This window comes from Pipistrellus kuhlii, unplaced genomic scaffold (assembly GCF_014108245.1).
Source record: "Pipistrellus kuhlii isolate mPipKuh1 unplaced genomic scaffold, mPipKuh1.p scaffold_m20_p_15, whole genome shotgun sequence".
NCBI lineage: Eukaryota > Metazoa > Chordata > Mammalia > Chiroptera > Vespertilionidae > Pipistrellus > Pipistrellus kuhlii.
In genome coordinates, this window is record NW_023425460.1 from 12,335,098 (window position 1) to 12,350,154 (window position 15,057).

At 47.8% G+C, this 15,057-nt stretch overlaps 1 protein-coding gene and 1 long non-coding RNA gene across 2 annotated transcripts in view; one reads left to right on the top strand and one right to left on the bottom strand.

Annotated features, from left to right (window-relative positions):
- Window positions 1–13,052, bottom strand: part of LOC123652370 — a 30,658-nt gene extending 17,606 nt beyond the window's left edge. Inside the window, exon 1 of the long non-coding RNA XR_006741671.1 lies at window positions 12,946–13,052. This is a non-coding gene — a long non-coding RNA (uncharacterized LOC123652370). The remainder of the gene's footprint in view (window positions 1–12,945) is intronic.
- Window positions 13,005–13,987, top strand: ATOH7 (atonal bHLH transcription factor 7). The gene is made up of 2 exons (XM_036437966.2): window positions 13,005–13,093; window positions 13,148–13,987. Exons 1-2 carry the CDS (start codon window positions 13,005–13,007, stop codon window positions 13,533–13,535), a joined length of 477 nt encoding a protein of 158 aa, XP_036293859.1. The 3' UTR covers window positions 13,536–13,987.
- The last annotated feature ends 1,070 nt before the right edge of the window (window positions 13,988–15,057 follow it).

Sequence of the window (15,057 nt, forward strand, 5' to 3'; positions counted from 1 at the left end):
CTGTGTGTACACTTGCAATTTTAAGGTGGTAGAATCATCTTCAGATTGTCCCATGTGAAAAAATAGTGCCTTTAATAGTCACTTTTATTCCCATGTTGTTTTTTAAAAATCCTCACCTAAGGATGTATTTTTATTGGTTTTAGGGGAGGGAGAAAGAGAGAGAAACATCAATTGGTTGCTCCCCTATGCACCCTAACTGGGAATTGAACCTGCACCCTAGGTATGTGCCCTGATCTGGAATTGAATCACCAACCCTTTGAGGAATGGGATGATGCTCCAACTGAGTTACCTGCCCAGAGCTATTCCAGTGTTTTAACACAAGGGTTGGTGGGTAATAAAAATGATTGTAAAATATACTCATTAATAGATAATATTATTTTTAATAATGTGTAAAGCTTTTATGATGAACGTTTTGGACCACAAGATTTGAAAACTATGCCAAAACCGGTATGGCTCAATAGACAGAGCATCGGCCTGTGGATTGAAAGGTCCCGGGTTTGATTCTGATCAAGGGCATGTACCTTGGTTGCGGGCACATCCCCAGTAGGGGGTGTGCAAGAGGCATCTGATCGATGATTCTCTTTCATCGATGTTTCTAACTTTTGGGGAAAAGGAGAGTGGGGGGAGTGGGAAGAGACTGAACATAAACTGTGCACCTATGGATGAGAACAATGGGGGGTGGGGAAAGGGCAGAGGGTGGGGTGGGAATCTGGTAGAGGGGAGCAATGGAAGGGGGGGAAAATGAGGAACATTTGTAATAATATGAATAATAAAGATTTATTTTTTTAAAAAAGATTTGAAAACTACAAAGTTTGCTAAAAAGCAACAACAAAAAAACAATACAACAACAACAACAACAAAAACAAGACTCACACACACACACAGAACTTTAGGTCTCAAACATAGAACCACCCTAACCCATTAGAGACTGTTTAGGTATGCATCGGTGGTTTCTGGGTCTGGCTGGTGAGCTACTTAGCCAGGTCCTAGTTAAGTCAGGCATCCTCTGTGTGTGTGTGTGTGTGTGTGTGTCCAGCCCTCATTCCCTTTTAGCAGCAGGAGGCCACCTATTTAATTAGTTGGGGGTGGGAGCGTTTGTAATCCCCTGGGGTCAGCTTTAGCCCCAAGGCTGGCTAAGAGAGAGACTATAACCCAGGGCATGGCTAGCCTCTCCCCTGCAGCATATGGGGGACCTGCCACGCCTTCAGCCCAAGTTCCAGCAGCAGGCGTTAGTAGAGAGGCCTTCCCCGCTGGGAACACACCCTACAAAGCCCAGGGCAGGTGGCATCGCTAGTAGAGGTCCAGCCATTCTTAGACCAAACAGCATCTGGCGAACTGTGCCAATTGAAAATCAATGTCCTTTCCTGGGTCTGCTCAATTTTATGGTTGTTTGCACAAACTTACGGCCGCTAATGGGCAGGGCAGAGCTGAGAGCATCCTCTCAGGATCGGTCCAATGGAGTCTGACGTCTTCCCAAGCCACGGATAAGTTGAATTGAAGGGTCTGTTTACTAGAGGCTCAGGGTGGAGCCTGGTGATCAGGTTCAGCCAGACTAACGGTGGGGTTAGCCACTGTTTACCCAGGGCCTGGAAGTCTGACCCCAAATTCAAAACATATAAGCCTCCAAAGTCTTCCCACACTGCCTCCAGCCTGGGGAAGGCGTGTGGCAATACGGAATCACGATGTTCAATCTTGCAGCTTCATGTTACGCAGGCCAGTTTTCTTTGGATTGATGTAATACTTTTAGTGCTTAAAAGGTTATGTTCTGCAGTCAGATAAATGCAAGTTCTGTCACTCACCAGCAGAAGGACCCTGGGGCAAGTTTGTTAACCTCTCTAGCCCTCATTTTCCTCATCTGTACAACGAGGATGATAACTGTACCCACCTCACCGGGCTGCTGAGCAGTCCAATAAGATAATACAAATGTTTTATTTCAGTGCCTATTAATGCACTTTTAATAAATCTTGGGGATTAAAAATGACAATAAAGAGAACAATGATAAGTCCAGAGAAATATGAACAAGATAGGCCTATTAAAATAGGCAGGAGCAGAACACTGGAATGAGTAGCACTGGGTTTAAAATCTTGATTTTACCATTAAAAAAATTTTTTTTTTTTACCACTGAACTCTGTCATCTTAAAGTTGTATGGAAAGTCTTTAACTTGTTCATTTCTCCCTTGTTCTGATTGATTCGTCTTTCTTGTATTTCAATAAAGAGGTGAACATCTGGGCATAATGCTATGTATTTTTTTAAAAAATATATTTTATTGATTTTGTACAGAGAGGAAGGGAGAGAGATAGAGAGTCAGAAACATCGATGAGAGAGTCATGATCAGCTGCCTCTTGCACACCCCCTACCGGGGATGCGCCCGCAACCAAGGTACATGCCCTTGACCGGAATCGAACCCGGGTCCCTTCAGTCCCCAAGCCGACGCTCTATCCATTGAGCCAAACCAGTCCCGGCATAATGCTATGTATTTATTCTCCCCGTAATGAATGGGCTGCTGCTTTAGAAGCACTCGGTGCCCGGGCCCAGGTCCTCTCAGAACCAGAAGGCCAGGGAACCCAGACAGTCATGGCGCGGCTTCTGTCCTGCTTCTCGGGCGGATCACTCCCGGGAGAGAGCTGGATAATCAAGATCTAGCCCCGCTCCTACGGGAGAGGAACTTCTGTGTGGCTGGGGATGGGGTTGTCCTCTTCAAGGCCAGGCCCTCTGGTGAATGCGGGCCGGCCGGCTGATGTCCCCGATACTCTCCTCTCCCCCAGGAGCGGCGGTCTCGCTGCAGTGGCCTCAGAGGAGAGGGGAGAGCAGCCCCTCTGAGTGGGCTGGGTGAGGAGGCCTGGAGAGGAGGCCAGTTCCCCGGAGGAACAGAGCAACGGTGGTCCGAGGACCGTGCGACAGCCAGAACCACAGCTTCCACGAGATGCTTCAGTACACCTTTTCTTTTCTTTCTTTTTTAAAAAAAATATATATTTTATTGATTTTTTTTTTTTCCCCGAGAGGAAGAGAGAGGGATAGAGAGTCAGAAACATCGATCAGTTGCCTCTTGCAACCAAAGAAAGAGGGTAACTTCATAGCATGACTAAAGACACGAGTCCCTGGAAGGTCCAGTTCAATGCCTTCTCTTTCCTGGCCACGGAGTGCATTTTCTCTCCCCGTGGCCATGACCAGCATCTCCCCCCACTCCCCCCCAAGAGCTGCCCTGGCACAGCCCATCCTCACTTCTGCAGGAGCCATTCAGGGCATCAGTGGTATTGCTTTCGCTTATGGTAGCTTCACGTGATTCACCAAAACTTTCTCCGCGTTCCCTGGAGTTGCTATGTTTCCATGTCACGAATGAGCAGGTACAGCCTCCTTGTGGAGCGCCACGCCTGAGGACTAATGTGCTTTCCACTCGTCTCTCTAAGCCTCCTACTCTCCCTCACCACCCCTCCTGGTAGTGAAGGGATGGGTCCAAAACATGCAGTGGGCCAGGGGCCGTTTGCAGGAGGGTCCAAAGAAGAAGAGTCAATGAGTCCTCAGGAGTCTCTGATTCACCCTCAGGCACATTAGACACCAAGCTCAGGGCTGGGAACTAATTCTAAACCACTAGTGGGTGATGGCACTCCGAGGAAACCTCAGACTTGGTTCACAGAAATAGGCTAATCTGTGCTGCAGATCACCAGTCCCATTGCCTACTGTTTAGGAGGGCTGGGGCAGGCTGGGCCTGGCGCAGTGCAGCATACATGTCTCAGCACATTTATTTTAAAATATATTTTATTGATTTTTTTTACAGAGAGGAAGGGAGAGAGATAGAGAGCTAGAAACGTCGATGAGAAACATCGACCAGCTGCCTCTTGCACACCCCCTACTGGGGATGTGCCCGCAACCAATGTACATGCCCCTGACCGGAATCGAACCTGGGACCTTTCAGTCCGCAGACCAACGCTCTACCACTGAGCCAAACCGGTTTCGGCACATATCTCAGCACATTTAATGAGCATCTATACTATGTGCCATCCTAGATACTGGGAGCACAATGCTGAATGGGCCCTGCCCCTGACATCAAAGCTCTTCCAGACAAAACCCAGTGCAGCACAGAGCATGGGCTCTAGCTAGAAAGAGAACTGCCTTTCAAATCCAGGCTGGATTTCAAGAAGGCTATAAAGCTCTGTGTAACCAGGGTCCTTGGGTTTCTTGTCCACAAAGGAAACATGTTAAGTCCCTGTTCAGAAGGTATTGTGAAGTTATGAACTAGCACCTGGTAAGCATTTGGTGTTTCTTGAAAGAGTTATTTTTTAATTTTATTTTTTATGGTGGTGGTACTGGTTTCCTTAGCTTAAGGTCAGCCTGAGTAAGAACGTCAGTCAACCAAGCAGCACGGACATATTTACTGAACACTCTAGCAAGACCCAGGTATCTACAATGTGCCCCTTCTTTCAAAGAACTTGCAAACTGTTTAGAGAGACAAAACAAAATTTGGAAGATACCAAAGATAACAGTGTTACACAGTCACCAGGTGGAGACATTTGCAGTGTGGCCAACTCTATTTCTAGTGTCTACAGCAGCCCTTGGGACGTAGTACGTACAATACCTATTTGTTGAGCAAAGGAACGAAGGGAAATCAGTTAGAAACAACGAGATAAGCTGGTATAAGGTTGCTCAATGAGTAGAAACGAGTACATTTGGCTGCCAATGCTGGATCTCACTGAGGGAGCCTGGGACTCTGACTGGCACAGTTGTCTGACCAGGAATCCTTTTGCCCCCAGCCCCTTCATTGGAGGGCAGTAGGAGGCTGAAAAGGCAGGGAAGACTCAAACATGAGGGCGAGGAGGGATGGGAACACAACCTCAGAATTAAAAGACCTGGGTGTTTGAACAATTAGAATAACTTTTTTAGCCAAGCTGCTGAAATTGCACAAGAAAACAAAAAAGCAACACCAACTAAAATCAACAAAAAACCGCCTTCCCCTGGGGCAGGGAGCCCGCAGCAGCGGCTGGCCTGGGCCGGTGAGACCTCGGAGCTTTTACGCGGAGCTGACTCAGGTGCTGCCTGAAACCTGGATGGTAATGAGAGTCACCCTTTGGGGAAGTAAGCCACCTGCTCACTGTGAAACAGCGGATACCACACTTTCAGAGCAGAAACAAGAGCAGCAGGCCCGCTGCCACCACTTTTGGAGGGCACAGTTTACCCCCAAAGAGTCCTGATGAGCAGGGGAAAGGAGAGCTGTGTTGATAGGGGAACAGTATCTGCTCTCGCGTTGTGTGTGTGGGGGATCCTCCATCCACTCTTCCTTCTCCCTCCCTTGACCCGGTGTTTCTTGAGCATCTATTATGTGCTAGACACAATTCTAGGTACTGGAGGCACAGCCAGGGGCAGTGCAGAGGCAGATCCTGAATTCCCCGAGGCTCCAAACAAACAACCAGGGACACACTAGTAAAGCATCTAACGGAACAGGAGCTGAAAAACACAGGAGCCGGCCACGAGGAATCTGGGGAAATGGCACTTAGGGCTGAGGGAGCAACCAGGGAAGAAACCCCGAGGCGGGGGTGAGCACGGGCAGTGGGAGAGCAGCCTTCTGAGGGGGCAGCAGTAAGAGGTGATGTCAGAGACATGGGGCCACCAGACCAAACCCTTCTACCTTCAGGGCAAGTAAAATCTCCGTCCTCGGAGTTCCTACTGCTAATCATGTTTTGCCACAGTGGACCTAGTTTTTCTAACCACACACTCCTATCCGAAAAGAAAGAGCACTGGCATATACTCACATATAGGTACACACGTCGTCGTAATGTGTATAGTATAAAACATACCCCAAGACAGAAATGAAAAGAATGAGATAAAATAAATATCAGCAAAACATCTACTCTTTTCCCATGCCCTTGTTTCCCACTAGAGGTAGTTTTTTGGTGTGTATGGGTCTTGTCTCCACAACCGGACTGAGAATCCCATTAGGCTAAAGGCTGTCTTATCCCTGATGCTGCCCAGCATAGGGCGGGACAGTTGGAAAACGTAACTACAGCCTAAGAGACGAAGGCTCTACTTCTGGTGGACACACAGGCCACGGAGCACCAGTGTGGAGGTCTCCACTGGAAGGCAGGGAGTCCTGTGGCTTCACTGAGGCCTGGATGAAAGATTCCTTGTATCAGCCACAGTCCAACCAGAGAAGGAGAGCCACTGTGAGTGTTATGGAAGAGGAATCTATATGATAAAAGCCTAAGTGACTGGTATGGTGGAACAACCAGAACAGTCAGTCACTATGATGCACACTGACCACCAGGGGGCAGGCGCTCAATGCAGGAGCTGTCCCCGGTGGTCAGTACAACCCCACAGGGGGTGCACCGCTCAGCCAGAAGAGGGTCCCACCACTGCAGCAGCAGCAGCAGCAGTGGCGAGAGCCTCTCCCATCTCCCTGCAGCTCTACGGAGCAGTGAGCAGATGGGCGGTAAGGAGCGAGGGCTTTTGGACTTCGGACTTCGAGAGGGTGCAGGCCGGGCTGAGGGACCCCCCCACCCCATGCATGAATTTCATGCACCAGGCCTCTAGTTTAATATAAGGGTGAGGATTTACACAATTGGGGAAGGAACTAGGGACATAAAGGTCCAAAAGGGGTTGCTTAAGGATCAGCCACTAAGCAGCCCAGACCCCAGTCTGGAAGCCACACAGGTCCAGCTGTAGGAGTAAAACTGGGTGCAGACGTTGGCTTTTTTTGTGGCTACCACCTCTGTGAGTTTGTAGAAAGCATCTGATAGTGGGCCTGGGGTCGCTGCTGACAGCAAGGCTGGGGGGGGGGTATGGGGAAAGGGGAGAGGGAGCACTGGGCACACAATGAGGAGGCGCAAGGAGGACTGGAACCCACCGGCACCTCTGCGTGTCTCTCTCATGGCCCCCGACCTACAACGATGCTCAGGGTGCGGTGGTTTCACTCCCGCCTCTCCAAGCGCCTGCAGCCTCACTGTGGCCAAACTCGAACCTGAACCACACAGGAGAGCGTTCTGAGAAACAGCTCCCACCGATAGGAGAGGCCCGCATCTCCCCAAGACGGATTCCTTTCGTGCTGCTCCTAAGCTCACAAAAAGGAACATGATCACGGACTTGTCTTCTCGGAAACCTCAGGACTAGCCGGGGAAGGGCCCTGGATGGGGAGTGCGAACATTCCAGCCACTGGAAAAAGGAAGCACCCCCTGAAAACGAACCCTTCAAAACACAAGAGTTCACTTACCATCATCGACAGGCTTTTGGGAGCTGTGGCTTTAAGCAACATGTCATATGACAAAACCAACTTCACCACAGGCTAATGGATAGAAACAAGAGTTACGTTCCTAAAGCATATTCCTGGTCACAAAAACACCACAAAACTAAAATTAAAAAAAAAACCAAAAACACAAAAAACAAAAACAAAAACACACAAAACTTCTATATCCAAACATGTGCAATAGTAAACATCGAAATAAATGTGAGCCATATACTACATTTAAGAAAGATTGATAAAAACAAGTAAGAAAATTCTTTTCTAACCTGCTTATTCTGGCCCGGGGTGGCACGTGCCCAGAGGTTCTCCCAGCAGCTCAGGGGCATAAGATGGGAACTCACCCTGGACAGGCCGCCTCCCACGGCAGGGGCATCACACCCACACCCACACCCGCTCAGATGGGGGCAGCTTAGACACCCCATTCACCCAGTGTGCACATCAGTGTGCGCCTGTGGGAGGGGACTGGGAACCTGGAGGAAACTACACCGACACGGAGAGAATGTGCAAACTCTACGCACATCATCACCGGGGGGCAGAAATAGATTTTTTTTCTCATCAACATTACAATGAAATGGCACTGAGTGAAAGGATATTAGAAGGCCTATTACTGTAAAATCAAACCTCACACTATAACGACACCATCCAATTTACCACCAGGAAGGCCCCAGCAGCCTCTCTTTGGCTCCTGTCTTTGATATTTCAGATGCAGACTGCTCCAATATCAAAGGCAAAAGGAACTCCTTTGAATTTGGCCTCTTCTTCTTGTCCCCTCTCAGTTGGTGGACAGGGAAATACAGCAAAAAAATTAGCTTAAAGGAGGGATGGCGAGTCTGTATCCTGGATAATGGCAACCAGTCATTTTGTTTATCTATTAATAAACAAGCACCTATATTGCATCTAATTCGACGCCAGGCATGGATCTAAGTGCTTTACAAAGATAGCTAACTCAATCCTCATATCAGTTTTATGAGACTTGATCTACAGTATTATTAGCTCTCTCTTACAGATAGGGTAAGAGGCATGGGGTGATTAAGTAAGTTAAGATCACACAGTTGGAATTCACATGATGGCCAACTGTAGTTTTCTGTGTAAAAGGTCCAAAATTATCCCTTGAGTTCTAAGTCTGCAGAAACCAATGAGTTCATTTTCTTTTGTAAGAACTATTCCTAATGCGCACTATTAGCTGTCACTGAAGGAGTGACTTTATGAGGGGCCAGGCAGCGTCCTTTGCAGGTACACTCCCATGTCAATGCTCACCCCTGCCCTGGGAGGTAGGCGTTATCACTCCACTTTGCAGATGGAGAAGCAGAAGTGACTTCTGCAAGAGCATACAGCTTGTTGCTAGGGGATCCAGGACGGAGAGCTGACTTCAAAGATACAGCTTAGCCCAGATGCTCAAAGGAAGCTAATTTCCACCATCAAGAAAAATGAATGCAGAGTCCAAACCAGGCACGTCTGACTGCCAGGCCAGAATTCTCACACAAAGTGTGAAGTGACTGGGGGTTGGAGAACCACCCGGGGCCCTCTGGTGAGCCTGTACTTTCTAAGTCTTGGGCCTGGTGCCGGGTCTTCCATCTTTGTCATCTTTCTCTTGGCTCGTTATTAGTCTCCAACCCTTCTTAGCTTCTGTCCTCCACTGAGATCTCTCTGCATCTCTGAGGGGCAGGGAACTTTGCCTCCTTTCCTTTCTGTCCCTTTGTAACTAACTTCACAGCACATTATAAAATTACTAGAGGCCCGGTGCACGAAATTCGTGCACAGGGGACGGGGGTCCCTCAATGAGGTCTGCACCCTACTGCAATCTGGGACCACTTGGGGGATGTATGACTGCTGGTTTAGGCCCGATCCTACCTAAACTGGCAGTTGGACATCCCTCTTGCAATTTGGGACCACCTGCTCCTAACCGCTCGCCTATTTGCCTGCCTGATCGCCACTAACCACTCTGCCTGCCTGCCTGCCCCATCGCCCTTAACTTCCCTGCCTTGGTCCCTCTTGCCTCGGCTTCCTCTGGAAGGACATCTGGAATGACTTCTGGAAGGTCATTTGGCTGTCCGATCTAATCAGCATATTGCGCTTTTATTATTATAGATAAGAACTTTTACACCTCGCTCTTGTGGTCTTTAATGAAATACAAGTGAAACTCTGCTTCATCATTCCTTTGTCTTTTGCTGGCTTACCTCTGAGTCTTTCAGGGACCGAGTCCACCAATTGCCACCCCCTCTGGAAGGGAGCCCTGCTCCTCATTTTCCATATTTTTCTCTGCAAATTTCAGAGTGAGCTTTTTTTTTTTTTTTTTTTTTTTTTTTTTTTTTTTTTTTTTTTTTGCCAAGTATTTTCTTCTCTTTAACTGTGTGTTTATTTGGAGAGTTTCCATTTTAGAAAATTAAATATGGTTTTTGGATAATAAAGGAATGTTTACCCTTGAACTTATTCTATACTTTTTATGTAATAATTTTCAGCTATTGATCTTTTTCCTCTCAAATAAGATATCGCCTGTTTTTCTACTCCTACAGGTGTAAGCTTCCTCTGTCTTCCCCGTTCTCCCATCTCCATCTGCCAGTTCTGATTTCTGGCCAACCTCCCGCCATACAGCAACTGCCAATTCAGCTGGCAGAGTCATGCCCTCAGCACTGAAACACTGAGGAAATGAGTCTGACATGCATGTTCCTCTGGCTCAAATGGCTATGGGTGTGTTTCTGATAAGAATCCATTTTTGCATTCCTAATCTGGAGCCGGTGTGTGTTCTTTACAAGGTAGGGGATAAAAGTCCTTCATGTGGGTAATTTCATGAGGAATGTACTCATTCTGATCAGCATCTATCTATCTATCATTCATCTAATTTATTTTCCAGCCATTCAGCCTGGGTCATTTATTACCTATTACTTTCTAGGCACTGTGCTAGACAGTAGGTGTATAAAATAAATGGCACTGTCCTTTAAGCACAAAATTTCTAATTCTATTCCTGGCACTGTTACTAGAGACTTTGGGAAGTCACTGGTGGATCTCAGTGGCCCCATTGTAAACTGAAGGGCTTGTATGAAGTGACCTCATAATTTTAAAACCTCTAAAATCAAAGGACACAGAAGACTGATCTCTTATCTTAACTCAGCCATTCCATTGCTCAGTGCCTTTGAGCATAGTGTTTCGTCTCCGACCTCGGTCTCCTCCTCCATAAAATAAATGGGAGGTTCTAGATTAAGTTTGGAAAAAGCGTGTTCCAAGGAACTTGGTTACTAGGCCTTCCTAGGGGGGAAAGAAAGGTCCTGTGTTCAAGGAAGTATTGGAAACATGAGTCAATGGGCTTATTTACTTCTGGACATCTCAGAAACTTGACTGTACCAATTCTGCTCATGGCTCCCCGAGCAAGAGACAGCAAATATGTTTCCCAACTTATCTGAGGATGAAATTCCTTTCTCCAGAATCTTTATAGTACTAACCAAGTGTCCTTCAGCATACCATTGGGAAATAGGTTACTATGTGCTTTCTAGGACCCTTTATTGCAGCAGTACTCTCTATCCTTGGTTCAAGTTCATGGCATAGATATCTGCTAGTTTATATTTGAACACAGCTGTGCTGTGTGCATCCTGCTTGCTATGTTTCCCTTTCTCTTCAAGGTATGCTTTTGCTTCTTTTGGGGCACAGACTATAATCTCCCCAACCCTGACTACATGGCCTGCCTGCAAAATCGCGCCATCTCATTAGCACCTTGGTCACCAGTGTCCAGAGTAAGTGCTCAGTCTGTAGGGAAATATCCCAAAGACGAACCCAGAGGAAGCTCTTTGCGGGAAAGGGATGAGATACATGAACAGGAGAAAGAATAGCATTCATGGGGAAGATTTCCATAAAAACTCAGAAAAAATATATTCGACATCTTGGTGACTAAATAACAGAATGTTTCCTGTCACAGGACAACTGTTCCTGACCAACACTGTTGAGACCCAGAGGAGCAGAGCGGAGTGGGTCCATGTGAAAGTCTGTGTTCAGCAGCTGCCATGCTGGAGATCATTCATGTCCCATTGCATTCTATTGTCTTCGTGTTACTCAACTTCATTTCACTGACCTGGCTTCAGCTGGGGATTAATCAACTATTTATGGGAAGACTGGACTTGGAGTCAGGGCAGGCACAGTGGGGTTCTGTTCTGCGGCAATGAGGGGGAAGCAAGCCCCAGTCAAAAGACTCCTGGTCGTAAGAGTTTGTTGGTAATGTAATTAAATAAAAGTGGCTGAGAATAATCCTGGCAAACCCGTATTTCAAAAGGGGAAAAGAATGCCTTGGGTCTTCCTTTAGAATCCAGAAATGGGCTTGAATCTATGTGGAGTGGGTTTCTTTGCCACTTTACTTTTCCTTAAGAGCTAGAGAGAAGCTGTGATGAGAGAATCAAGCGAATGGATTCTCTGTATAAATCAGTGCATCATTATCAATAGTGGAAATTGTGCTTCAATATTGTTCCTGAGGACAGCTGACAGACACAACTGAAACACCAAGTAGTATGAAATATTTACAGCTTTATGACGTGGGGGTTGGGGGAAAACAACCCTTTTATTAGGAGCTACTTTTAAAAAATCTCACAAATTACTTAGATGTTTCCATGTTGCACATATATGTGCATTATGGTTAGTTTTATTAGACTTAAATGTCAAATTAAATAATGAAGGGACTAGCATCCTAAATGGTTGAACCCAAAACATTTATTTACCTGTATCAGGAGGAATAAAGTATAAATTCTGAGTTAATTTGCCTACGTATCCCAACTCATGCAATCCGATGACATAATGAGAATAATATACATTTTTGACATGTCATTAACATCTTTTGATACGTTATAACAAATTATCCTGCAGAAAACAGTCAAACGGTTCGCACAGTAAAATTCCAGGACTGCCATATGCCAACTTGTCCCAACTTCATAAGCTAAAATTGAAATGTCAACACGTTAGATCAGCATGATCCAAAACTGTCACACATCTCGAGACAAAGCTAAATCATCTTCTACTAAACGGATACAGCTCATCATTCCAAGACCAACACTGTTCATGCAAATGACTTCTAATAAACTGAAAGCCTCGGCTAAGTTTTTTGATATGGGAGCTGCCCGCTGATGTGGGAAAAGATGGGCCAGGCTCTCCCCGCACCCCCACCTTGTTGTTCTTTTGGGGACGGCCGGGCCCCTCCAGATGGTGCGCTCCTGTCAGGGGCATAGCTTTGGAGAAACTTCAACAGACGAGGGCTGTAATGTCAGGATTTTGCTGTGCGTCCCACCCCCCCTCCGTCCCCCCCCGCCGTTCCCAGGTTAGGAAGGTGCTGAGATGGAAGCCGAGGGACGCCCGCCCACCTGCCACCACCTGTTCCCTCCTCGGCCTCCGCTATAAATGCTCTTCCCTCCAAGATGCAGCAGCATCCCTCCTCCCTCGGCGTCTGCGGAGGAGGCGCTCCCTCCCCGGCTGAGCTCCCACCGGCCGGGAAAGGGGCTCGGGCTTCCCCGGGGACTGGAAAAGCCTCCCCACACTCCGTTCTGCCCCGGGAAGCCTCCCTTCTCTCGTCCACCTTCTCGCCGGGAACATGACTTTCTCCTCGGCCTCGGCGTGTCCCCTCACTCCCGGCGAGTGAAGAGACGGACCTCCGGCCGGCTACCCTCCGGGAGCGCAGGAGGCGGCGCCCGCGCCTCCCGCCGTGAACTCCGATTCCACGCGAGTTGCTGCCGCGCGTGTCACTTACTCGCCAGGAGGAGCCGCTGCACAGACCAGCCCGCGCGCACCCGCTCCGTCCCGCGGGGGATGAAGTCCTGCAAGCCCGGCCTCCCCGCGGCCGGGGCGCGCGCCCGGCCCCCCTGCGCCGCCGGCGGCGCCGAGTGCGCGTGCGCCGGGCGGCCCGAGAGCGTGTGCGCGTGCGTCGGGGCCGGGGCCGGGCGGCCGGAGAGCGCGTGCGCGGGGGCCGGGCGGCCGGAGAGCGCGGCGCGCCGGCGGCTGGCGGCCAACGCGCGCGAGCGGCGCCGCATGCAGGGGCTGAACACGGCCTTCGACCGGCTGCGCCGCGTGGTGCCGCAGTGGGGCCAGGACAAGAAGCTGTCCAAGTACGAGACGCTGCAGATGGCGCTGAGCTACATCATGGCCCTGACCCGCATCCTGGCGGAGGCCGAGCGCTTCGGCGCCGAGCGGGACTGGGTGCACCTCCACTGCGAGCCCCTGGGCCGCGGCGACCCCTTCCTCCCGTTCGCGGGCGCCAAGCTGCCGCCGCCGGGCGAGGGCGAGCCCTATGGGCAGCGGCTCTTCGGCTTCCAGCCTGAGCCCTTCCAGATGGCCAGCTAGGGCGCGCCGCCCCGCCGCCGGGGGTGCTGGCCCGGGATCGAGCCCCGGAGCCCGCCTCCCCCTTCCCCTTTCACCTGAATCCACAGGTGACCTTTTGGTGACCAAGGATGTATTCTGAGCATAAAAATGAGCCAACGTTCTGGTTTACCTGATTTTGCATCCCTAGGCGATGGACACGGTGATTTGTCTCTCCCCCCTCCCCCTTCTTACCAGTATTTTGCAGATGTCATAGATGGATATTGTGAATGGTTTTGATTGCTGTGAAAATAATCCCCCCCCTCCTCTCTCTCTTTTTTTTTTTTGACTACTCGGAGGGAAAACCATCTAAAGTAAAAAAATAGAAGTAGGCTATCCTGCAGCGTTAGTCCTCGGAGAAAGGATCACTTCCTTACACTTTGTAAGTTTGTACTGTGCGGGTGAAGTTACAGTATCCATTCCTTGCATATGCTTAACACACCTTTTGCTTTGGGCGTTGTGTGCGCATGCATCAAGTAGACTCTTTCTCCCCCCCCCCCCCCCCAGAGTACATGGCTGTGAATGTTCTGTATTTTTAAAAACTATGTATACATGATTAGAATACAGATTTTGTAAAATATGGATGAAAACGTGGGTCTGTTCTTCGTGCCAGGTGCCCTGCTAGTTCCCTGATGGCACTAAAGGCCTAATTGGGGGTAATGATATTGAGTGCTTCCCTGAGCAAAGATGTGGAATATTTAAATCTAATCACACCAATGGTAAATGTGCTGTTTTGTAATACTTCCTAAAAAAAAAAAAAAAAAAGGCAAATTGAGGCTAGTACACATAATTCATGTGAAAGTTTTCTCTGTAATCTTGAAAATAGAGATTTTTCATGTTTTTTAATGATTAATTAAAATAATATTTAGCTTTAAGTAACTATACAGTTCCTCAATATTTTGTTTTCCATATCAAGCACATTACTATAACTTCTTACAAATACCCAATATATATACATTGTTTCTGTTTGTGTGTATATATATATTGTGTGTATATATATATATATATATATACATACACACACACACACACACACACACACATACAAACTATCACTGAGAGGAATTTTAAAAGGCGAAAGATTTATGGGATCTGAAGAGAAACCAGAGCATAACTGAGAGGAATTTTAAAAATGTTCTTTTTGGAAGTAATTTCCTTTTAATCAGCACAAGTTGAGCAATAAGAGCTTCACTACCATGAAGGCTAATCAAGATGGGAACAAAAGAATACACATGGCATTTGTTTGAGTTACTTTTATAAATTTGCTTACCCATTAGACGAATAAACCAAACCGAATGCATTTGGGAGAATGTCCTGCTAATAATTACAGTAAGTAGGATTCTTAAGTTACCTTTGGACCTTGTCACAAGTCAACAAAAAAATGAGATCCCCAAACCCTTGGTATGGATTCCAACGCCTAACATCAGATACAACCCTCAATTTGCAAAGTATCTACAGAGTCTCTGTTAAAATGTTTACGTTCTTAGTTATGGTAATTATCAAAATC

Excerpts from the sequence above, each read along its gene's own strand:
- ATOH7 (XM_036437966.2), top strand. The coding sequence starts at position 13,005 with ATGAAGTCCTGCAAGCCCGGCCTCCCCGCGGCCGGGGCGCGCGCCCGG. Across the intron at positions 13,094-13,147 it reads GCCGAGTGCGCGTGCGCCGG|CGCGTGCGCGGGGGCCGGGC; the intron begins GCGGCCCGAGAG and ends GCGGCCGGAGAG.